The sequence below is a fragment of the Sinohyriopsis cumingii genome, chromosome 1 (assembly GCF_028554795.1).
Source record: "Sinohyriopsis cumingii isolate HCF-2022 chromosome 1, ASM2855479v2, whole genome shotgun sequence".
NCBI lineage: Eukaryota > Metazoa > Mollusca > Bivalvia > Unionida > Unionidae > Sinohyriopsis > Sinohyriopsis cumingii.
In genome coordinates, this window is record NC_142961.1 from 121,329,838 (window position 1) to 121,357,154 (window position 27,317).

The 27,317-nt window shown below is 34.7% G+C and overlaps 1 protein-coding gene across 1 annotated transcript; it reads left to right on the forward strand.

Annotated features, from left to right (window-relative positions):
* Positions 1-216: 216 nt before the first annotated feature.
* On the forward strand, positions 217-25,967 carry LOC149807756 (proteasome assembly chaperone 3-like). The gene is made up of 4 exons (XM_089970167.1): positions 217-320; positions 11,555-11,656; positions 15,448-15,534; positions 20,935-25,967. The coding sequence occupies exons 1-4, from the start codon at positions 255-257 to the stop codon at positions 21,076-21,078; spliced, it is 399 nt and encodes a 132-aa protein (XP_089826293.1). The 5' UTR covers positions 217-254; the 3' UTR covers positions 21,079-25,967.
* The last annotated feature ends 1,350 nt before the right edge of the window (positions 25,968-27,317 follow it).

The window sequence follows — 27,317 nt, forward strand, 5'->3', positions numbered from 1 at the left end:
ATGCGGGTGGTATGCCAATCGTAAAAAAATAAAGAAAAAATAAGGATTATACTGCGTGATCTATGTGTTTTTTTGGAAAGTGATATGAAAGAATATTGATACTGTTTTGAGGGTTGGAGGGTGCAGCCATTATTCTTTATTGTCGCTCTTCTTTGTCGGTTTTACTATGGCCCCCGTTCGTATCGGTTAATTCTCGAATCTTTCCGAAATATACGTGTGATGCGTCTTTTCTTGATTAGGCAGGCCCGTAAAAGATGGCGGCGCCCACAGAAGACTTGCGTGACCCGTCGGCTAGATCGTTTCCAGTTAAGAATAATAGTGTAAGCTTTAAATTTAATTACCATGAATGTTTATGAATTTAAATTTAACGAACATACTGGCTGGTGACCAATCGTTGCCACGTTTTCTCGATTTTTGTTTGAGTTTAATTTGAAAGTTCAGTGTTGTAACGGCGTTACGATACGAAAATAAAGTCGTTTCGCCAGTACTCTATCAAACACATCAGAAGTACGCAGTTTTCTAGGCATGACAAAATATCTGGGACGATTTATCCCAAATTATGCAACAATCAATGAGCCTCTTAGAGCTTTAACCACAGGAGACTGACGTTTTATCAATAAAGTACGGCGAAATCTCTGACAATATGAAATCCCCTTATCGGTAAAATAAATAAACACAGGGAGTGCAAGCGTGACCACAACCCTTCGCTCGATTCGACTTTTTCTCGCGTCTTTTACACAGGTGCTCGACGCAAGCTTGATGTTAAGAAAAAAAACAACCATCTAAAGGAAAAAATCATACAGAGTGACAAAAATACATTAGATTACCCCGATGACCCGTTTTGACATAGGACCCTCTCTATCATAATATATAAGAGAGAAGGTACGGAACTTCCAAATACTTCACTCCACCCATGACCCTCAATTTCCTTCTGCTATTTCCGTCTTTAAAGGCACACGACTATATTATATGATTGTTTTACTTCTGAGATATTTTTCTATCCATCAAGCCATCATTGACTTTTCTGCATTGTACCAAACTGAAGTTACAGGCTCCGAAACGCGCAATTTTCGCGAAGTTTTCCTTTGTTGGCACTTCCGTGCTCATCTGAAAACTGGTGACAAGAGCGATATGGACAATGTTTTCAACTCTATGGTGCATCCCTTCTTGAATTACAGAACAGCAGTAGATGCAAAAGTAAATTTTTTACTTATCATTAACTCAATTCAACTTTGGGAGTCCTGTTCCATGCAAGTATTATACACTTTCTTCTTCACTGCACAACACATCACATACATGCATCTCTATTTTCAAAATAGGCGGCACTAACGTCAACGCCGAAATATGATTGGCTCAGAAGGGTATTCTTATTATCATAGGAGCACGGAAGTGTCCACAAAGGAAAACTTTGCGAAAATCGCACGTTTCGGAGCCCGTAACTTCAGTTTGGTACAATGCAGAAAAGTCAATGATGGCTTGATGGATAGTAAATATATCAGAAGTAAAACAAGCCATATAGTATGGTCGCATGCCTTTAAAGACGGAAATAGCAGAAGGAAATCGAAGGTCATGGGTGGAGTGAAGTATTTGTAAGTTCCGTACCTTCTCTCTTATATATTATGATAGAGAGGGTCCTATGTTAGAACAGGTCATCGGGGTAATCTAAGGAATTTTTGTCACTCTCTATGATTTTTTTCCTTTAGATTATTATTTTTTTTTAACATCAAGCTCGCGTCGAGCACCTGTGGTCTTTTATCGCTTCAGAATCGCAAGAAGACTGAAAAACTACACATATACATTCAGAAGACATTAACGTACCAACGCATATCTCTTAAATGACCATGTCCTGAATCCAATCCGGCGAATTAACCTTTATTTTCACCACTATGGTCAAAATCCCTTTCTAGCAAAATTGGCTAGATGGAAGTAGCACATTCTACCAGTTTCAACCCTGCAGTAAATATGTTGAATAACATGATGAAAGTAATTTCACAAGATAAAATGTTTATCTTGCTTTGTATTTCAGATTGTTTCATTTTATAATTTTATTTAAATTTCCAGAACAGAAATATGTAGTCAAAGTTTTGATAGTAGAAATAACGGTTGATGACGTCATCAACTGTCATAAATTTCCCTAATATTCAAAGATAACACAGATTCTGCGCCGTGTTTGGTACAATTATTAGACCGTAACGCATATTTACTGCAGGGTAGAAACTGGTAGAATGTGCTACTTCCGTCTAGCTGATTTTGGTAGGGTTGTGGTCACGCTTGCACTCCTTGTGTTTATTTATATTACCGATAAGGGGATTTCATATTGTCAGAGATTTCACTGTACTTTATTGATAAAACGTCAGACTGTGCTTTAACCAAGCAAAATAAACCATGGGAATGGACTGAAAAACACGAAAAAGCGTTTGAAAAACTCGAAGAAGATCTAGCTAGTGACACAATAATAGCGTTTTTTGATCCTAATAAGGAAACACAATTAATTATAGATGCAAGTCCTGTCGGTCTAGGTGCGTCATTAACTCAGAATGGAAAGGTTATTGCCTACGCCAGTAGAGCACTTTCAGATGGGGAAAAATGATATTCACAGACGGAACGAGAAGCACTAGCAGTAGTCTGGAATTGTGAGCACTTCCATCTACACCTGTTCAGTCATACATTTAAGCAAATTAGTGACCACAAGCCCCTGGAAGTCATTTTCAATAATCCAAAGTCATGACCCCCTGCAAGAATCGAGAGATGAAAACTGAGATTACAAACATACAGTATCAAAGTAGTATACAAGCCAGGTAAAACAAATGCAGCAGATTACATTTCATGAAATCCCAAGGCTGGAGCTGAATGCTGTAAACATTCTGAAGTTGCAGAAGCTTATGTTAAATTCATATTCGTCAATGCTGTACCCAAAGCCATGACCGTTGAAGAAATTTGGATGGCTACTTTAGTGGACCAGGACCTTCAACATGTTATCAAATCAATAGAATTTGGAACTTGGAAACATTCTGACAAACAAAACAAAACATTGGAAACATTTTCAAGGCTCAGACATGAACTCACGATCATTCCAGTTACAAATGGTTTTGTCCTACTGTGTGACAGGAAACTGGTAATACCAAAAGGGCTATAAAACAGAGTGATTGAGCTAGCACATGAAGGCCATCAGGGCATAGTCAAGACAAAACAACTTCTTCGTGAGAAAGTATGGTTTCCTGGTATTGACAAACAAGTAGAGGATTTCTGTCAAAGTTGTATACCATGCCTTTCATCAACGCCAAAGCAAACAACAGAGCTGCTATAAATGACAGTTCTACCAGACAATTCTTGGAGTCAAATCAGCATGGACTTCAGTGGCCCTCTTCCGTCAGGAGTCTACTTAATGGTACTTGTTGATAACTACTCAACGTATCCTTTAGTTGAAATTATTAACTCAACATCTGCAAAAACAGTCATTCCGCAACTTGACAAAATATTTTAAATGGTCAGAATACCAGAAGTTGTTGTTGTTGTTGTGTTGGGTTTAATGCCATTTTTCAGCACACGATAGGCTATAAATGGCGGCCAGTATTAATGGTGGAGGAAGAACCCAGGAAAACCCCAGAAAGAACCACCGACCCACGAGAAGCTACTGGCAGGTGTTCTCACATACCCATATTGGCCGAATCTGAGATTCGAACCCACGCAGACAGAGGTGAGATGGCAGTGATCCCTAACGAACAGTGCTTTAGACCACTCGGCCACTCTGGGCCCTCGTACCAGAAGTTGTAAAAACGGATAATGGATCTCCATTCAGTGGACAAGAGTTTACAAAGTTTGCCAAATACATGGGATTCAAGCATAGGAAAATCACACCTTTTTGGCCTCAAGCCAGTGGTGAAGCAGAAAGGTTTATGAGGACAATTGGAAAAACAATCAAAGCAGCTAATGCAGAACGTAAAAGCTTGAAACAAGAAATGTATGTTTTATGCAATTACAAAGCCACACCTCTTGCAACAACCAATAAATCTCCAGCCAAAATTCTGTTTGGATGAAAAATGAGAACTAAACTTCCTAGTATACAAATCAAATCAGATGACAACAAGACTAGGAAAACTGATACTGAGAAAAAGGAAAAGATGAAGAGCTATGCAGATCAAACTAGGAGAGCTAAGAAATCAAATTTTAAAGTTTGAGACAGTGTTCTAGTAAAACAAGAAAAGCGAGACAAGTTGTCAACTCCATTCAACCCCAAACCATATGAAGTTGTCAACAAAAAGGAATCAATGATAACAGTGAGAAGAGAAGACCATCAGCTTACTAGAAATTCATCATTCTTCAAGACAGTAAAGAATTCACCACATATTCCACCATCTGATGACCAGACATATGATACAATAAATCTAAAGAAAGATGAAGATAGATGTGACACATGCAACATCCGACATAGCATTAAGATCATCCCGAATTAGAAAACCACCAGATTACCTAAAGAATTACATGCGTGAAAAATAATATAAACTTTTAGAAGCTTTACCATATACATTGCGCTGTATGATGTTTTGCTTATAAATAGTGTAGTGTGCTGTAACTGTAAACTGTTCCGTAGATCTAGATAGTTAACAATAACGTGTGTCTCATCAAATGACAATTCAGTTTAACCGGGGCGAATTTGAACTCTACCATCTAACGAAACCCAGAATAGCATTAAGACTAAGCTGTGAGAACTGTAAACTTACTTTACCCAGTTGTAAGTTTACCATTATATACATTATCAACAAAAGTAAATAAATCAAGGAGCAAATTTTTTTGCACTCATGAATTTCTATTATGTGAATTTCTGTTGTTAAGAAATATATATTTATTATCATTATGGCTAATTTGAAATATGCTAAGCTGATTTTCAATTTAAGAACATAAATTTTAAGTCTGAAAGAAAAGGAGGGATGTAGTGTTCTAGAAGCAGTGCTATACGGTAATATAGACTTTCCCCACTGCTGAATCAGCATGTTTAGAGATTGGAGATAAGGCCGACAGATATGGTGCTAGATGTAGGTCAGGCAAGCAAGTCAGTTATAATTTATATGCTATGGAATAAACTTGTGTTTGTAGAAACAGGTCTTTTCCTCTCTCATTATAAAAATCCAATCATTACACAATTCCGGATTTTGTCAGTTTTATATCGATGTGAAAATCACACTCGTTTTGAACCGTAGCGGTTGCTATTTTTAACAGAACATCGTTTTCAGTACATTACACGAATTTACATCTCTGTAGAAATTTGGCAAGTTTTAATATCAATAACAGGACTTTCAAATTATAGCACTGGTCTCACTGGACAGTTTATCTGGAGAATTTTTATCCGACAATGACCTATTGCAGAAAAATTAGAATATTTTTACACTGAAGATAACAAAAAAAAAAACTGATGATTTTTGTAGAAAGCATGCACGTGAGATTTTGACTGCGGCGGTCAAGTTGATTCCATATACAACTGGTGGCTTTTATACTGAACCAACACTGCTACCAAACCCTCTTTTTTACATTCATTTTTGACAGCAGAGAGCTATTTTGAATATTTTCCAGTGACAAGGCAGCTAAAGGAATCATAGTCCTACAATGTAAGACATAGCACATGTTCTTTTTGTTTTAGTGCTATGTATTACTACCCAAATAACGGCTTTGTATAGCCTGTTCTGATGTCAGTTGACATCGGAATGAGTAGTCAAAGTTTCAAGAATATTTCACACACTTGGCCGCCTATATCGATTCTCTTCCACTAATTTATGTGTAATTAATATACTTACTGTGCTGTCTTTATCCACGCAGAATGAAAATATGACACTAGAAAATGGATGCATTTTCGTGTTCTGTTGACGTACATTTGAATTTGTTGCAATGCGATGATAGTTGAGGTATGCCAAAGTATGTTTAAGTAGGTACATGTGGGGGATATGTTTCTTGAACAAAACGAAAAGTTGCTTACTGTTCCAATAGGCATAATATATTTTTTATTCGTTATGTTAAAGAATAATATTTCAACTTAACCCAATTTAGGCATTCCCGGCTTTCATCGCTTTCCAACCAACTGAAATGTAGGCCAATGACACTTGAAAAGAGGTCCATTTCTTTTGTGAGAATTTGAATTTATTAGAGAAAAGACATCAGGGTAAGTAAAGTCTGGCAAAAACATTATAACTTTACTTTGTAGAAAAGCATCATTATTGGTTGTGTGATATTCCTGAAAATTTGTCTTTCATTATACTGTTAATCGACATCAAAACATGCTGTACAGCACCGTTAGTTAGGCAGTAAGACCCATTACCCCCCAGAACGTTGTAGGACTAAAGGGATCAGTATATGCCTTATGCATGAATAAAGTTCACTAGTACTATAACAAATTAGCATACTTTTCATCACCCCTCAGATATGTCGAATTTTAAATAATCACCTCTGAAACAGACATATGTAAATATGTACGCCAAGTCAGCTGTTCATTTGCCACCCAACTTACACATTTGATCTCCAGTGCTATTCTAACTGTGGCAGGCAGTCACCAAACAAGGCAATCCATTTTCAAGCCTAACTCAAAGAAAATTTAAACCACATTACAGATTTTGATTCTGTGTGAATTTATAAATGCTAGGCTTATGATAATTAGATTCATGCCTTCTACCTTAAAAATTAGGGAGGTGCAGGGATGGTCCTGGCTTCGAAAAAGTTGTTGCCAAAAAAAATCAGCAACCTCAATATTTTGTTGCCAATTTTCAAAAAAATGTCTCCAGAACAAGTAACGAATATTTTTCCAAGTCTGTTAATGTTGTTGTTATAGGGTTCAACACCATTTTTCAGCACAAGAGATAGTCTATACATGGCGGCCAGTATTAATGGTGGAGGAAGAACCCGGGGAAAACCCTGTAAAGAACCACCGACCCACGAGAAGCTACTGGCAGGCTTTCCCACAACAAAAGATGTGTTTATTTAAGATAGATTCCAGTGCATTGTATATACAAGTTTGCGGCTTCCTTTCATGGTCCCTTTGAATTTCTCCACTCCAAATTCTTGATTGTATGTGCAAATTAAACAGCTAAAAAGGCTGTCCCCAAAACAATCACCAGATCATTTATTTTGTCGCCAATAAGGGGAAATAAATCACAATTTGCGACATTGGCGAAGCCCAGGATGATCCCTGGAGGTGTTGAAATAGGAAACTATCAAGTGAGACCTATGCGCAAGCAAGGAGGGGATAACTCTAATTGGCTTTTGAAAATTAACATTAGGCCCGGAGATCAGGACAGGTCTCTTTTTGGACCATACTCTGTGTTAAAGTGATAATGTCTTGCAAAGAGTTATTCGTTTTTATGTTAACTCATTCAGCCCCAGCACTGTTGTCAGTAACACTGCTGTTATGCCTCAGCATCACTAAGCTGTGTCTAGCTGCTTGTGCCCTAGAGAGTTTTTACTTGTTTGGAAAATTTTGTAAACATCATGCACATGCATTCACTCTTACATTACCGTATATACTCGTGTATAAGCCGAATAATTTAGGAAAAAATAAAGGCCTGGAAGAAGGGGGGAGGTTTGCTTATCCACAGGACAATATCTAAACTTGAAAGTTTTTAAGTCTTTTGGTTGACTACTTTAATGGCTGTAAATCATGGGACACGAAACAATTGTTTTTTCCGTGTCCTAAGACATAGGCAAGTAAAATAAAAGTAGCTTTCGGTGACCCGACAATTATTAAACTGTTATAAAGTACTATGATTGATTTTGTTATTATTTCGCATGTGTATATCTTCTGATTTCTCCAAAACAAAGTTAAATAAAGGTAAATAGTTTTTTTTCTTCTCCTCCTGGCATGAAAGTTGACAGGTAGGGTGTAAGGTTGCTTACATCAAAGCAAACTACAACTCAGCTTTTACGGTATTAGCTAACTTTAAAATCATTATTTCCGAAACTTTATTATTGTATTTTGGAGAAATCATTAAAGTTTAGCACTATGATGCCCATGATTCGACTCCAAGGGATGTACTTCATTCAGCGCATAATCAAATCTACAATGTACATGCAGTGGCGCCATTATCTAAATACGTTCATTAGCCTAATTGCGAGGGTTGAATTGAACCATGCTGTTTGTTCATTGTGTTGTCCTAATGGGATTACATTTTAATGAGTTAGGTATTTACAATTTCAAAGCAAGGTAAAAACTTAATTACTGGTGCACTGATATAAAATGTCCAATGCAATAATGCATAAACAAACAATAATCAAGTCAAATGGGAGATGTAGTGTTACAGCAACTCGCGATTGCTAAATTCTTGTCATCGTTCGATTAAATTATACACAAATCTAAATTAGGCAGAAAAAATAAGAAAACAAAATTAAATACTTTTCAAACAAGTTTATACCATTTCTTTTTAATAATCCTGCACACCAACCTTGAGATAAGTATACATGTAATTTTTTAAATATAAGTTTGCCTAAATAAATGTATTTAGAACTTACCTTGTGCATCTTGAGATGTCTCAGAGTTGTAGGTATACGCAGGTCATGCACTTTTTAGTGTTTATACCTGTTCAGTTTGAGGGATGGCTTATATGTGAACAGGCTTATACATGAGTGTACACGGTAATTTCTCTTATATCCAAAAAAATCCATGTTCACCAATTGTTCCAAATGAATTTGTCTACACAGTGATGTATTTTTTTTCCTATTTGTCCAAGTCTTTCACAACTTATTTATACACTATTTATAAAATTATGTGCAACATTTTTAGAAATATGTCATCAGCCCCTAATTTCATTATCGCTATCAGCATCATCATCTTCTGATGATTCAATCTCAGAACCTACTATGTCCTAATGTAAATCAAAATATCCAACTGCTGAACATATCTTTCCTCTGCTTGCTCAATATTTTCTAGATCAAACCAGAGAAAATCCTCATTTTCGCTCTCATCGCCATCATTTACGTTTTTCATGAACAGAACATGTGTAGTGAAACTGCTTTCAATTAGTAACCCTTGGCTTCTGAACAATTCAGATTTGCTCAAAGGAAATAAAATCATTTCTGATTGGTTTAATATTGGTCTGATTCTTGGAAAAAAAACATTCGTTACCAATCAGATGTGTTGTATTTAACACACATTCACCATGACTGGAGATGGGATTGGCCATTGAATGCAGTAAACAAACCACAACTACAGGCAGGATCAGCCATTGAATGCAGAACCAGATCACAAGTACAGATGGGGACAGGGCCGAATGGGTTAAGTATATAAAAAAAATCTTGCGTAACTGGCATTATTTTAATTTTAGCACCTTTTTTAAGGTGAGCAAGGGCACTACAAAGTATTTAGATTGCATTATATCCTCTTTTTCAGCCAAATACGCTCTCTACACATACATTTATAGAAAGAGCACAGATTTTCTATTTTTTTAAGAGAAACTTTTAGCTGATGCGCTTTGCATGAAATTGAGTTTTGAAATATGGACAAACATGTATTCCAAACTGGAATATGCACTGCCAGCATGATGGAAGTAGTAATGGTACTTAGTGACATTATTCTCAAGTCGCGAAAATGTTACACTGCAAATTTATATCAGCTTTTGACTAAAATTGGCACACCATATGGCAGATGAATAACTTTTTAAACACTAGATACGCAGTTTTAATGCTACTGATCACCAGCTTATAAACTGGACTGCTTCTTTGGCAATTTTCAGCGCCAACCTATATTGTTATAAATATGACTTAACCCTTCGCCATCTTCCTGAAGTGTCATTAAGTATAGTCTAAATCAGTAGTTTGTTACTCAGTGTTTAGGAACATATATCAGTAAAATTGAAACAATGCATAGTAACACGCATATTGCCTTTTTGATTCACCCAGATTGTGCTATTGTTTTGGAGTAAATCAAAGTGATGTGAATCCTAATGCACAATCAATGGCCATTTTCTCCAATTACCAAACGTAGAAAAAAATTGAATGCATGTTTTAAATTTATTTTGGTTAGGGTATTATAAAAAAATGTTTCCATTTTTTACACTTTGAAAATTCCTGATTGTTGAGAAAAAATGTTCATCTCCAAAAGTCAAACATATGATGGCCAGTTATTTTTAGATGTCAATTTTTGAACAGCTCCTGGCATAATCTTAAGGTTTATGAGGGAAAAAAAACATAAATATGTAATAATGAGACCATGATAAATCCAAAGAAGTTAATATTACACCTTGAAAATGCATATTTTTCAAAATACTTTGCACGTAGCTGCTGTAGTTAAAATCATACAATGTAAGGTTGTTGTTGTTGCAGGGTTTAACACCATTTTTCAGCACACAATAGGCTATACATGGTGGCCAGTATTAATGGTGGAGGAAGAACCCGGGAAATCTCCAGAAAGAACCACCGACCCTCAAGAAGCTATTGGCATGCTTTCTCACATACCCACATGTCTTACTGCCCTAATAGCAACCTTGTGTAGCATGCTCCCAAGTAATCACACAACATAGGATGTATAATGCTATATTTGTTTTGGTGCTATGTCTTACAGCCTTAAAAAACAAACTATTATAGTGTGCTCCCAAGTCGACTGACAGGTGGACAAGAAGTAACATTTTCAGGAATAACTTTGCAGCCTGTATTGACACTCTTTCACAAATTTAAATCAAACTGATTATATTTACTTTGCTGTCTTTATCCACTGCTGCTCCTAGATATGAAAGAAAATTTAAGAAAATATTTTCAAGTAACATTGCCATTGTATGATCAGATAGGAAACACTAATACTTTAATAGAAAAAATAAATTTGAGGATACTAAATTACTGTGAAAAACATGATAAAAGTTATGTTTTTCTTAGAATTGTGTATAAAAAAAGATGCACTACTTAAACTCAGCTCCACATGAAACTTTAGTTCTAAACAATGTTACAGATGCAGTTTCTCCCATGCAGATCATATTCCTACTGCACGCTGAGTAGGTGACAAAGACTTTAATGGTGGGAAGTTGCACGGTTAATAAAGATTTTTATGAGGATTGGGAAAAGAGAATAAGAAAAAATCAGTAATATTATGATGTGTATCTTGTCTTAGTTCATGAACACTGTATATACTGCACACAACAAAGATCCTGATCTGCCATCACATCATGTGCTATGTTGTTTGTTTTAAAGATTAGTCCAAACAAATAATGTTCCAGTAGATCTGGATGATTACTGTTTGTAATAGGATCTGACCAATAAGTTGGTAAACAAAGTAATTATGATAGAATTTTCCCGTAATTTTTTTTTTGTCTGTGTGAATTAGTGTTGAAAAGTGTAAATTGATGTGGTCATAATGTTTTTGAAAAAGTATTCGATTGAAAACCAGTCTATGACATCTCATGGATATAAAGGTGCATCAGAAAATGAGACAGGATGATATACAAATCTAAATACGTCTGCCTTTAGTGATTTATTGTTCACCCAAAACTATCCCTGTATATACAAATTTTGGTGTGAGTGTGTGTGTGTTTGTCTTACAAAATGTAAGTTGTCATAAACATCAACATATTCATATGCATTTTTCTTTCAGATTGCAGTAGAGGTGAATTCACACAAGACAGAATTAGTCTGCTGCAAATTTGAGGACAGAATCTTTTGTATTGTTACCCAGTACCAGAAGCTAGGAATGCTTGTAAGTGGAACATTATCTGGCAGTCTGTTATTATCATTTAAGAAAATTAATTCAAGTGGGAAGATTCTTTTGCAAATTTTTGAGTTGATAATTTGCAATTTAAAATATGTTAGCATCATGAAACTTTGAAAAACATTTTTCTTCCATACTAATGGCATAAAGTTGCTGTGAATTACAAATGTGAAAAAATATTTAAAAAATTATATGAGGTTTGATGTAGTTGAAAATCGTCTGTGTGCTGCTATGCATGGCAGGAAATGAAGCATTGTCATTTATTTCCAGTGCAAGAGCAGTGTTCATTTTAAACAGAGCCTTTGTGTCTTTGACCCATAGTTTTGATCATGGATGCAAGAAAGTTGCATCTGTTGCACACATATTGTGTATTAAAAAGAATTCAGACAATTATGAGAATAGACCATATTTACTGATTTTAAACTTTTTTTTTGATTATGACATTAAACTAAATAACAGAAAAGAGTGAAAACCAAGTTTTGTAAAATTCAAAAAATAATTTATTTCCCTTGAATACAGATTAAAAATTTAAAAGGAACTTAACAGTATTGTGAATTATCCCAAATAGTCCTAAAAGTTATATCACAGGTCCAAGTACAGAGTATTCCGATTGAATTCAGTGGTGTTCTGAATGGATTTCAATATTGAATGTGCTGATGTTTGAATAGCCTCAGGTAGTATTGATGTGCTAAGAGTCTTGATATATAACAGTGAGATAATCAAAATGTCTTTAAATGAATTCACAATAATTCCAAAAATAGCAATTATGTCTGAAATTAATAATGAGCACTTTGTAATTTCAATGAATAAGTTAATTAAATAATCTCAAATCTAAAACTGAACACAACTAAAAGACTGATATCACTTCAGGTGTTAAGATAGGAATGGGTATTTCTGTTATAAACAACCCTAATGTAAAAACCTTAGTGATAGCATGAGGACCGGGATATGGGTAATATTAATGGAAATTTCCATCAAACTGTAAACATATTTTGTTTTGAGAATTTTCTAAGGTCAGAATCATGGTTGTATCAAGAACTCAAAACCAACTAAACATGTTTACCCAACATGACATCAGTCATGTAGGCCTAATCAACTACCCTTAATTAAATATACATAACTTTTTGAATCAAGTATACACCATGCTTGCAAATTGAAGAGTATATTCATTGCCATATATGCAACAGACCAACTGAGAACACATTATCATTGATCTTGGAAAACAAAGTAGTATATTCAGCAAATACTCTGCAGCATTTATTTCCTAAATAAAAGCGTACAGGGAGGAAAATATTTATACTCTTTTGTCCAAGTGTTACAGTTTATCTCCATTATGAGCATAGTCACCATGATTGTAAGTTGTGGCAATGTCATATGCAGTAGAACTACGTGTAATAACATATACAGTGCCATCAAATACTGACAATCATGGTTTCTTGGATGAGACAGTTCTTGGCATGAAAACTTTTTTTTATGGTTCTTCTAGCATAAATAACATTTCCTGAGAACTCACATCACCTCAGAAGTGAGAGTAGACAAGAACAAACATTGTGGAACATGCAGAGTATGATGTACCATGTTTGTTGTTCTGTGATAAACTCCTGTTGTTAAGACACATATCCAAGAACATTCAAGAACATCTACTTGAACTGAAATAGAGGGTTTTATATCAGTGCTCATGTCATGTGAAATTTATGAAATAAATAATTTCTATCATTTGGCAACATTTGCACCAATATAAGATTATTTTTTATCACAGTCACAGATTTTATTACTGATAAACTTGCTTATAAGTGGAGTCCAACTGCCAACTGCATATGTGCCAGCAGATTTGAGTACCTGCATTTTGTTGGGGAAACCAGTAGAACAACTAACATAGACCATGATCCCGTTCATGCATTGTGTATTGCATTTCAAGGTCAGTGGTGTTTGCAGTTAGCCTTGACTTATAAGCAAGTATTTTAAGGTAGATAAAGTAGTCTGGTGATTTGAATGCATATGCCCCAGAAATATCAATAATACTTTTATTAAATACATTGTATCATGAGGTCTGTGAAATCTAGTGGTCTTGTGGTGTGATGATAAATAAAAAATAAAAATAGAACTGGTTGGAAAAGCCACATGATTTTTCATAGATATGGAGGCCATGGTAGCTCAGTGGCTTGTGTCAAACTTGTAACTAAAGAGGCACAATTTCAAAATCCTACCATCGGATAAGCTAGAGTTGGTTACCTTGGTGTGTCCTTAGGCAAGGCACTTTAGTCTGATTACCTTCTCACTAGATAATTTGTATTGCCATGAAATACCAAACCAGTTGTAATAAAAAATACCAAAGATTAAAGTCTTTGGAAAATGTTATTTTTGCATCTGAAATTTAAATGTCTTTATTGCATTGCTGCATATTTGTTTACTCCATGAATTTGTACATCATTTCAGATGCATGCTTTTATTGATTGTTGATAATCATTATCAGTCTGTCAAAGGTTTTATACGATAACCTGGTGATAACATCATTTATATACCTTTTAAGATACCAAGTTCGACATTACGCGTTGATTCTGAAAAGCAATCACTTGAAGAATGGCAAATGTGCCAATACAATGTTCCCCTTTTTTGGGGACAATTTTAATTTGAAAATAAAAATAAAATAGATTGCTGTAAAACCAAACTTTTTTGTCATGTTAGTGAATTACAAGTTTACATAAATATTAATGTGCAAAACAGTAAATGTTTAGTTGTAATGTTTTGTGATATCTAATCAATGTTTTTGTTTTGGTTGGTTATATTTGGCACTTTTAAGACAATATTGCCCAAGAAATGGGAGCTAAATGCCTTTTTACAGCACACTTGGAAGCATCCAAACCAGGCTGGTCTGAGTGGGTATTGGACCTGTGGCCTTAGAATACAAGTCAGACATAGACTCATAGCTGAGCAACTGTGGATTCCTACTGTATAACAAATATGATGTATGCTCAGGAGCAATGCTGTGTTATGTAAACACCAGCAAATATGATGTGTGCTTGGATGCTATACTGTGCTATGTAAACACCAGCATATATGATGTGTGCTTGGATGCTATACTGTGCTATGTAAACACCAACAGATATAATGTGGGCTCAGATGAATTTAAACACAAGCTAATATAATCATAGGTGCTCAGGTACTATAATATGCTGTGTAAAGACAAACAATGTGCTCTCAGATGCTATGGTATGATGTGTAAACAAATATGCATGATCAAACAAATATGTATGTTTAAGTGCTATATTGTGGTGTGTAAATTCAAATGAAATTTGTTCAGATGCTCTGCTGTGCTGTGTAAGCAAATATGCATGCTTAAGTGCTATTCTATGCTGTGTAAACATGTGCATGCTTAAGTGCAGTGCTGTGCTGTGTAAACACGTGCATGCTTAAGTGCTATGCTGTGCTGTGTAAACACGTGTGCATGCTTAAATGTTATGTTATGCTCTGTAAACACAAGCAAAATGAAATGTGTTAAAATGTTATATTATGCTGTGTAAACACAAATAGAATGAAATGTAATTTATTCCAGCATGTTGATGATCAATCTGGAAATGACATGAATCACTTCCTATGGTGAGGAGTGCTCAGATAAAATTATAGACAAAACATCAGTTTCAACATGATTTTATTATACAACATCCATGGATTGATCTGCCAACTCATTAGCATAACATGGTACTTTCAAAATATGGTTGCTACCAGTATCTATCCTTTCATGGACTATGTATTTTTGTATTTAATTTTTTTCTTCCAAGGTGGATGTGACAAGAGAAAATGTCTTGGATGAAATGGATACAGCAACTCCTAGCTATTCAACCAGAGTTCTCCTTGGAAAGGATGAAGTTAGTTGACCTATGTTAAGTCTTTGTGAAGTTATAATTTATCATATTGTATGACTCACTGATTTTCTTTTTTCATTTGTTGTAATGGTCTGTATATACTATGCAAGATGTCACTCAATCAAAAGTCATTTTGTTTGATAATATTTCCCATTTTCCTGAACATTTTCTAGCTGCTGAATTCTTTGGATATGTGGGCAGAACTTTTGACTGTCAGACATGTTGATTGTTGTAGCTGTACTATTCACAGATAGTGTCTGTAATGTTATTTGTTATTGAAGAATACTATTTATTAAATACAAGACATCAGTACAGTTAGGAAGGGGAGTAAAGACTGCCCTGAGAGTATTTTTCCCATGGAACATAAACCCTAGTGAATGTATAACATAAACCAGCTGTTGATGTATAACATAAACCAGCTGTTGATGTGCATCAGTACTAGTCCAGTGTGGAATATCTGATTAATTTTACTGTCAAGTGATATTACAAAGCTAGTTAGATTAAGGCTTACACTACAGTGTCCATCTTCAGCTGGATACCATATCTGCAAGTACATAATGTGTACTCAAGCTATATAGATGTGGATCTGTTGTTGCTTTGTATGCCAACAAATTTATGTTGATGCTGATGGTTTTACACATGGTTATATGGTATTGGCTTTCATTTGCCTGGGTATTATGTGATGGTTGATTTATATGTATACTGTTTACAATTTATACACATTATTTTTGGATAAATACAGTTTACTGCCCCCAAGTACATATATATTATTTGTATTTCAAGGAATTTTTATATGAGTTCATTTATGTGCAGGTGCTATGCATTATGGGATGGCAGTTGGGTAAAATATGATTCATGAGAAAGTACAATTGTTCAGCATAAGTTTGGTCCACCTTTCTGAGTATCATCAAAAACATGAACAGGAGCTTGTTAAATTTTATACCAATTGGAAACAGAAAATAAAATATATTTGGTATGCAAATTTGAGTACACTTTCACATTGTCAATGAGCATTTGCCGTTTTTAACTTTCTTTCAGAGACAGCTTGGCAAATTTCATCCGAATTTAATGCAAAAGATCCTGACAAGGGTTTCAAATCTGTACATATGATGGCAATATCTGTCATCAAATATGGCCACCATTGTCAAAATAAAGAAACTGTAAGCAACTTCGCAACAAAACCATTCAGCACAATTTTACCAAATTTGTAAAAATGATGGTGATCTGCCATCAAATAAGGCCACCATTTTTAAAAATTAAAAACTTTAAAGAAAACCATTCAACACAATTGGACCAAATTTGTGGAAATGAACCCAGTATGCTACCATATTTACTGTATATATTGGGACACCATATTTGTTGGGACACTATAAATTAATTTGTAAAGTAATTTTTTTGTGCACTTTATGTTCTGGGACACATTGTGTATTTTTTTTGAGCTGTAAATTGTGGGAACCTTTTAAATCATTCAAAAATTACATCATAAAATGCACTCAAACTTAAATTTTATTTTAACAAAATTATTAAACAATGTACTAGAAATAATACTTCAGTCCACTGCAGGATCACCTCATCAACCCAACCCTTCTCCAGCACACATACAATTCATCCTTTTGGTGAATGAATATTTTTAGCTGCCTCATGCTGTGAAAAATTATCATTGGAGGTAACACATTTCCTACTATGGAAACTGCAAGGAATAAAGTAAGATTTTTGTTTATCTGCACCAGTTTTGTGAATTCTCACTTATAACCCCCTTCTTATCAATAGTTCATGCAGGAAGGAGATCAAAGTACACTAGAGTTTCATCTGTGTTAATGATCATATTGTTGTCGAGATTATCATCTCATCTGGGATTCATGAATTCGTCAAATAATTTTATTTTCACCAAATCTTCTGGGAGGTGTTGGGTCTTCTATGTCCATGCATGAAGTGGCAGATTGTGTTGCTTTACAAATTGTTCATTGTTTCACTTTATTATCAAAATTCCCTTGAATTTTAGTGAAAAGGAATCAAAGTTGGTTTTCCTACAACAGACGACTTTGTATGTAAACAAATAGAATCTGCTCACTTAAAAGGATCCAAAGTTGCCTCCTGGGGTTGGCTTGCTTTGTAATAAAATAATAACCTTTGTATTTGATATCCTGTCTGTTAAGTCAAACATTGAGCTCACTGCCAGTTGAATTTATTCATCACCCAGGATTCTGTTTGCTTGCCATCTGTAAGTGATACAAATGTCAGCAGGTTATCAGAGCAATAACTTACTTTAATAATACTACTAGTGAAAAGATTGTCATTTGCACACATAGTGAATGTATTTTCAAATAATGATTTTTATTTGCAAGATGCTGTCATATAACTAACCTAGATATGATACAATCTTGGTTATTTGTACCTCATTCATTGTGAAATGTAAATGGCTGGTGCCTTCAAGCAATTGATTGATATTTCCCAGCTCTCTCGAGTTTGCGATTTTGCTGGATCCAGTTTTCGGTCTGATAACATTCAGACCTTTAAGTGCAACCAAACATGATTCGTTTCTCTATAATTACCATCAGTGTACAATGTGTTATGTGTTATTTGACACAAGCAATACAAATGACTGTGTGTAGGCATATGCTACATATACGGAGTTTGTGGATATATTTGTTTCATTAATAAATTGCTCATAATGAGAAAAAAAGAGGAATATATAATAAAAATACAACGTTAGTTTCTTTCATTTTGTTATCAAATAAACATATTCTTTATTTTATTGTAGTGTGCAATGGGAGGGGGTTCAAATTCAACACAATTATTTAATTTCCAGAAGTCTTCAGACATATGACCTGGGTGGTAAAAAGTTTCACAGAGTTCACAAGGAATTTTTTAATTTTTTTTTGTTGAATCCCAGTATATTTGGTAAATACAGTTTCATATATAGTCACCATTCTAAACAAGAGTTAAACCTTTAACACATTAACCCCTAGAGATTTTTGTCGTTTTTGCCTGAAATTTGAGTATGAAACACATCTTGAAAGCTATTTCTGAATACATCCTAATACACCAACTTCCAGGTGATCTTCCAATAACATACTGCCTAGGTGTGTTAGAAACATCGTTTTTCATTGGCTATTTGGCTCGCGCATGAGCAGAAGGGTAAAAGTTATTTCAAATGCCCATCTTATCCTACTTTTTGCAAAGGTTCATCGGTCTGTTTGCAGTTCATAATGGTCTGCCTTAGATCTGAGGCCAAAAAGTCTACAATCCAAACACTAAATCGGATTCCGGTCACATATGAATTTTGAGTGGAATAAAATCAGGTCCAAAAAATGAGGTTTTTCCCGCTGTATTTCATAGTGCAACTTGAAATTACAGATTTTTTGGTATCATTGTAGAGCTATATCTGTCTACCTTTCTATAATACCACCCACTTTAGTGTATTATACATGACCTTGACGCTACAGAGCTCGGCAGTAGGCTACTACCTCCTTCCATGTAAACTCGTCATCAGGGGTTAATGTGTTAAACAAATTCTGATGAAAAACTGCTGAACAGAATTTGACCAAAAAAAAGTATTAAAAATTACAATTTTGCACAAATGCTGCTAGTCTACCATAATTTATAGCCACAATTACTTAAAATCAGACATGATTTTTCTCTATTTTAAAGCAGAATTTCACCTTTCTCCTGACTTGAATCAGATTTTTCTTGATATAGTCCGTTTTTTATATCGTCTCTGATCCGGTTTTTAAAATAACGGTCTGATCCTCTCTTTCCACAATGACCCTTGTAAAGTATTCATTCCATATATTAGTTAGCACAAGAGTCTCATAAAGACTATTCTGATTGGTCAAAAGTTTAAATTCATCCAGTGAATCTTCGTGTAATGGAAAATTATGGCAATGGAAAGAAGAAGCATGCTTGAAAAACATGGCATCCAGAGTTGTTGAGAGACCATTACACGAATGTTTAGATAAAGGTTTAAAAAGAATGGGAATGGCTGGAGCGAAAAGATGACAGAAATTTAGTTGGTCAGTTTATAAAAAAAACTGAACGCTAGAGGACTGGCATTTTGTGATCTATGCAAGAAAGATCTGAATTACAGTAATTGTGATTGGAAGAGTTTGGAATAGTACCTACAAGAGAAGCTGCATATGGAAAAAGTGAAGTTCAGAAGGCATCTGGAAAAAGTGCAGTTAATTACTGTAAGAAGAAAGATTTCTTGCATGAGAGAACAGATGTAGCCCTCTGTCAGAATATACAACTGCGTGTTGCTAAAACAAGCACCAACTTGAAAGGAAAAAGGCTGTCTTTGAGAAGGAAAAGAAACGATTGCACATTGAGCCAAAACAGTAATTGGAGACAATAAGGAAGGCATAAGAAATCTTTGCCAAAGCTGCAAAAAGAGCTCAACTGGCATATCAACAGGTTGTGTCCAGTGGAGAAAAAGACAAGTGAATGTATGGGATTATTTGTATATAGTTGATGTACTTGGGTGTTTATTTTACAGATTTGTTGTGAAAAGAGAGAAGTATAATGTTTGCTGCAAAACTTGACAAATTATTGTGACTTAATTATGTTGTGAACACTGACATGCATCAATAGTATTGGAGAACAAAATCATGCGACCATAAGTATGTAAAAAATTATTCAAGTTAATTTGAACATTTTTGGTAAGTTAATTAGTTTTTCAAATGATTATTTTGTTTTATATTATGATCATAAGTTGCACCAGAAGCAGTTTTTTATGATTGTAAAATGCATTTTTGGTCATGGGCCTTTGTCTCCCTGCACCCCCAGATGAGGGACACTGCCCCTCAAGACCTTGTTGGGGGAGGACCCCCAAAGCCCCCTTAAAACTTTTTCAGCTTTTTTATGGAAGACCAAAATCATGTCTTAAAAATAGAAATATTTTTAGATAGCTTCTGGGGAAGCTGGTCAACAGAATGTACCAAATTTGACAAAAACATTGTGGTATGAAGGGCTTTCAGTTTGTAAAAAGCATTGTCCTTATATTATTGTGAATGTAGATGCAGAAGGTATGGAAGCCTGAAACATGTTTTCATGGATGAAATTTTGTACTGATAGGATCCTACTGTTTCTAAGTTCATGGGGAGCTGCTCTAGCACGTGGTTATTGGGAATATGTTGGCCAGGTGAGCAATCTCAGACCTGCTTGGTCCTCTTGTTACAATAATTGTTTGACCAATAATAAATTCTGCTTATGCCATTTATGGGAAGAAAATCCATAAGATGGTTGACAATCATTGCATGGGAGGTAATTATAGGACCATGTGCTTAAATCCAAATAACTACAATTTGTCTGTTTGGTTTATTGTATATAACCAAGTATGCACACAGCTGCTAATTGATATACTGACACATACTATTATGATTTGTTGCATCGTTTTATTTATTTCAGCCCATGACACATGTTCTGGCAAAGACGTTGACGTCCAAGTTAGATGTCCACAAACCAATTATTCTGGCAATGGCTCTGAAAGACACTGCTCCCTCAAGTGTGAAGAAACTCGCTGAATATCTTACTCAACTGGTCAACACATGAATTGTGGCATTATAGCATAAATGGACTTTGATTATTCATTTAGTTATATTCACAATAAGTGAATTGAAATGGATGGCTATCATATTATCAGGATGTTGTCTATTAACAGGGGTTCATAAAGTTAGTGTCAGCCTGATGTACAGTATTTACTTACAAATTGAGACCAACTGCAAATACCATTGACCTGATCTTCTGTCACATCAGGGTCTGTGTGATTGTTTCTACTGGTTGCTGCATAGATGAAGATCTGCTGGCGCATTATGCAATGGGAGATCTGGATCTGTGAAGTTTGCAGTTGGGCTAGTATGCATATATATATATATATATATATATATATATATATATATATATATATATATATATATATATATATATATGGTGGATTTTTTCAAACAATAAATATAATCAATTATGAGTCTTTAAAAAGACAAAGTCTCATTTCAGTTTTTCAAGACACTTTTTGAGAATTCATGGTGTAACAAATCGTGTGCCCAGAGCCCAGGGGATACCATATGTTACATTTAGGCATCCTAGTGGTCCACTATAAGGTATATAACAGAGTTTGACAATTTTTGTGCCCAGAGACCAGGGTCCAAGGATACCATATGTTACATTTAGGCATCCTAATGGCCCACTGTATGGTATATAACAGGGTTTGACAATTTTTGTGCCCAGAGACCAGGGTCCAAGGATACCATATGTTACATTTAGGCATCCTAATGGCCCACTATATGGTATATAACAGGGTTTGACAATTTTTGTGCCCAGAGACCAGGGTCCAAGGGATACCATATGTTACATTTAGGCATCCTAATGGCCCACTATATGGTATATAACAGGGTTTGACAATTTTTGTGCCCAGAGACCAGGGTCCAAGGATACCATATGTTACATTTAGGCATCCTAATGGCCCACTATATGGTATATAACAGGGTTAGGGTTTCTGAAAAACAGTCATTTTTGAAAAACAACTGTTTACTGTTTTCAATTTTCAAAAAACAGCTGTTAACAGCTGTTTTTACTGTTTTTTTCATATTTTCACTAATTTTACAGTCAGTAGCTTATTTTTATGATGAACACCGTTTTATTATATATCTTTCGTGATAAGTTCTAAATCAATACATTTTTACTTCTTATAATAATATTTCAAGAATACAAGTGCATTAAGCGACTTGTCTGAGAGACGTGATCTTAATTTTATACAGAAATTCGTACAGACCGAAAAAACTCTTTCAACATCCGTTGATGTCGGTTTAATGGATAGAATTGCGTTGTACAATTTCTGGAGATTTTCAGTGCGCTGGCCAGAGTTCCTGAAGAGCGTGAATTCGGACTTGAGCCATTTGAAACTGTCTTGCCCTCCGACTGCAATTGATGATCCATCTTTTTGAAGCAACAAATTCAATTCATCTTGAAGAGACAAGTTCACACTTTCAGCATCATTTGACGACAGTTCAGTGACATCTTCTACATCGTTGACTTCAAAATAGACAAGACGCTAGATTTCCTGCGAAATTTAGCGTAGTTTTTGATGGGGCGACAGATGGAACTTTGAGACTGTGCAGGAGGTTAATGACATCATTGTTCAATCGCTCTTCAACGTGACACTTCAAATTTTCCATGAGCTTGGTACTAATATCATTATTCAGGTTAGAGAGCTTGTTGAACATGAATTCTAAAATTGTGTCAGCACTCATCAACGTCGCGTCTTCTCGACTTAGATTCTCAACAGCAAGTTTCACAGGTTCCATTGCCTTCAGAAGAGTTTTGAGAGCGTCAAAATCCAATGTCTCAATGTCCGTTAGAAACAGTAAAACAGTTAGAAAAAAAACAGCTGTTTACTGTTTTTTGATTTTGGACGAAAAACAGCTGTTTTACTGTTACTGTTAAACAGTTACCAGAAACCCTAAACAGGGTTTGACAAATTTTGTGCCCAGAGTCCTGTCTCCAAGGTATACCAATGTTACATTTAGGCATCTTAGTGGTCCCTCGATAACTCGCACCCTGATAACCCACGAACCCGCTTATAACTAGGGATCATGTGTGGATCCCATTTTTTAAAACCAGAAAATAATAAAAACTTATTCCTATTTGTTGAACTTATAGAAAATTGCGATTAAAATTTGTAATGGAAACTGATATTTTGCTCATTTTATCATTGAAAATGGTAGATATGACCTGGAAATTTTAATTAACATTTTGAAATATAAACTTTAAAAAGAAGTCATAAAATTTATAACATTTTCTTTCCAAACAACATTCTTAGTACACCATAATTAGCAATACTCAATGAAAGTTTGATCAATGAAAATGTCACGTACACCTAGTGGAGGCACTACTTTGATAAATAAATACCAAATAAATAATTTTTTGTATCGATTGAAATTTGTGTTCTAGTTCTATCTTTTAGTTCCTTTTAAGTGTAATAATCATAAATGCAATGTGTCCTCTTGTAATTAAATGTAAAATGTGTCAGTCTACTCTAACAGCTATATCTGCGAGAGTTTCACAGAAAACCTAATTAAGTGCCAACTGTGTTTTGATATCGGGCTTGCAGAAACATTTGTTGTATTGTTGCACTAAATAAAAAGTGGGCCTCCTTTTCTATTATCACATTAATTATGTCTTTTGAATCAAATAAAGGAGGTGGAATAAACAAAAAAGTTAAAAAGACATACAAACCCTACATGCTTAAGAACCAGCGGATTCAGTCGTATGTCGAGTAACTCATTTCATTTGATCAATTGAACACTGTTATAAATGTTATTATGTACATAATCTAAATAAACTACCTTAAATCAACCTACTCAATCATAACTGTGATTAAAGGTAGCAAGGCAACCAAGCGAAATGTGTACTTCGTAAAATAAAGAGCTTTGTTTCACAGATATAGACTATTATGGGGAAAACAGTTTTCAGAGAATTCCTGAATTCGCATGGAGAGATATTCTTTAGGATGATAAGAAGTTTCAATGTTACTTGCAGTGAAATCATGCCATCTATATTTTTCTAATTGAACAATTCAAAAATAGAGTTTCAACATAGACGATTGTCTCATGAAATGTTTGTTTGATAAAAAGGAATCTTATTTGGTAGTTTATCAACAGGTAGTATGGTTTTCTGCTTCATAGACTCCTTGTCTCACAAAAAGTATCATACTCCACTCCGGAAACCAGACTAATCAACAAAAGCAAAAAGATGTGATGTAATACGTGATTGTTTTCGCGTACTGTGTTGGTTGTTGAAACCAGTTGGAATCATGTTATCAATCTTTCAGATGTTCGACAGTTTGAAAATAATTGTGATTTATACAGAATAACAAACAACTTCATCAGAAAAAGCGCTTTATTGACAATTATTTGATGCGATTATAAAATGAGGATTGCGTCATTAAACAGAACAGTCCCCCCTCCCCCCAACAACCCCTAAGGTCTCAGGATGTCTTTTGTTTTGTCGATTTTTGGGAGGTCCTTCGGTAACTCGCACCCTTGCTTCTAATACAGTCTATCTTTTTGGACCACAGTGTGTGTGAGTTATCGAGGGTGAGGTGTATATGGTATTTAGCAGGGTCTGTTGAATCTTGTGCCCAGAGTCCAGAGCCCAGGGAATACCATATGTTACATTTAGGCATCCTAATGGCCCACTATATGGTATATAACAGGGTTTGACAATTTTTGTGCCCAGAGACCAGGGTCCAAGGATACCATATGTTACATTTAGGCATCCTAATGGCCCACTATATGGTATATAACAGGGTCTGACAAATCTTGTGTCCAGAGCATCGGGTATATATACTAGAATGATGTGTTTGGGCTACTTTATATTGAAGTCAGGTAACCCAGTGGGTTGCTATTTGATATCATGACTTCTTGTTGTAGTATGATGAGAAGATATACAGTACAATATTTAGTAGATTTTAAGAACAATAATTTTTTAAAAACAAAATAGAAACCAAATCAGTCTCAGTATTATAGTATCCCTTATTATGAGTAGTTATGGTAGCAGTGGTATTGGCCATTATTTTAGTACCTCTGCTTTGATTTCATAGGAAAGAATGTACTTATTGTTAAAGGGGCCTTTTTATTCTCAAGACTACATTAGTGTGAATTTATTTTCTGTGTGATAATTAACGTTTGCTACTGAAGACTATTAAAAACTTTTTAGAGGCAAATCATGTGGTCATAGTTTACATGCTGGTTTTTAAATATACCGAGAAAAATATTTTATAAATAATAGTAATTTATTAATTATACATTAGAAGGCAACAGATTATTATTTCAGTGCCTTCATTGCCTTGTTAGGGCTACTAAATATCCAATTCTTTTTTAGATAACCCACTGGGTCACAGTCTGATTTTGAAATTTGGTGAACGTTGCTGAGAAAGATAACATTTTGTTATTAGAACAATCATTTCAGTTATTTAAAATCTATAGTAATGGGAGTTACAAGTGGTTTATTACACCTCTTGATTCAGTTGTAAGTACAGTTTCAAATAGAGTGTAGCATTTGTAGACCAGGGGAATAACTTTTAGTTATCTGTTGTTGCTGTGTTATGATTGTGTTAGGCACTACTTGTTTGCAATAAATTTGTTTTCTGTATATATGACGAAGAAGCTGTATGCAGATGAAGTGATTTGCTCAAGTTTGGTATGTTTTCTTGGCATGTTCTTTTTACAGTATAGAAAAATAGATGCATTTTACTTTTAAATACATGTGAGGTGACTTTGAGTTAGTTCATCAGTATTTATAATGAAACATTGGTATGTCCAGGCAATAAAGAAGCTTTTAGTGTTAGATAATAACTGCCTTTGTTGAACAGAATATGAATTCAGTTGTGGACTTGGATTAAAATGAAAATATTTTCAAATTCATTAAAGTTTTCAACTTACTACACAGATACTTTATTGACATCTGCATGCATTCTTTAGTTGATCATGAAAAAAAGATAATAAATACTTGTATGAAATGTTGTTGATTACTTGTAGCTATTAACATGTTCAAAGCTTTGTGTATAGTTTATGCATACGACATTCTTTAATCAATTTTTTTATATTTGAATTTTGTCCCTCGTTTACAATTAGTTGTTGTTGTTGTTGTTGTAGGGCTTAACGCCATTTTTCAGCACGCGATTGGCTATACATGGCGGCCAGTATTAATGGTGGAGGAAGAACCCGGGAAAACCCCGGAAAGAACCACCGACCCACGAGAAGCTACTGGCAGGCTTTCTCACATACCCACATTAGCCGAATCCGAGACTCGAACCCACGCAGACAGAGGTGAGATGGCAGTGATCCGTAACGGTTTACAATTAGTGAAGAATATATATTTTTCTAATTTACAGAAGAACTTAAATAGTGAAAGTATAAACTAATATCATTAAAAATAAGTTTACTAATTCTTTAAAAATGAAGGGGCATTTTAAACTTAATTCTCAATATATTACAATTAATTATTTATAAAATACTTATTTATTTTATGATTATAAGTATACTGTACACCTTAATTTTTTATTATATAATTTGAGTTCTGATGAAATTTTGATCATTCATCAATTATATAATATATAAAAAATAAAATTTAAAATGTGCATTATACATATTAAAAATTATAATAAACTTTTTATCTCTATTTATTCATAAATTTTTTATACATACACAGACACTAATGATAGGAGAAGGGAGATAATATGTATAGGACACAGTTGGAAAGTATTGAGTTGCTTCTCTTGTATCATTGTTGTACAAGAGTGAGAATTGAGAGTTCTATTCATTAAAAAACTTTTTCTTCAAATTTAAGTGTTCTAATGTGCATAGACAGCTGGATTTTCTGAGTTTTACTCAGAGCCCAAAAAATGATTCCTAATTAGATATAAGGTCACATAAAAATTACACGTGGTATTCCTACAATAGTTTTTAGCTCTGTTGATCATAGACTAGAAGAATCAGTGTGATGGGCCATTGTCTGTTATCCATCATCTGACATCCATCTGTCATGAAGAATCAGTGTGATGGGCCATTGTCTGTTATCCATCATCTGACATCTATCTGTCATGAAGAATCAGTGTGATGGGCCGTTGTCTGTTATCCATCATCTGACATCCATCTGTCATGAAGAATCAATGTGATGGGCCATTGTCTGTTATCCATCATCTGACATCTAACTATCTTTTAGAATAATTTTGTTTTTGGAACTCCTCCTGATTGGATGTTTATATCAAAATGGGCATTTCACTGAAAGAT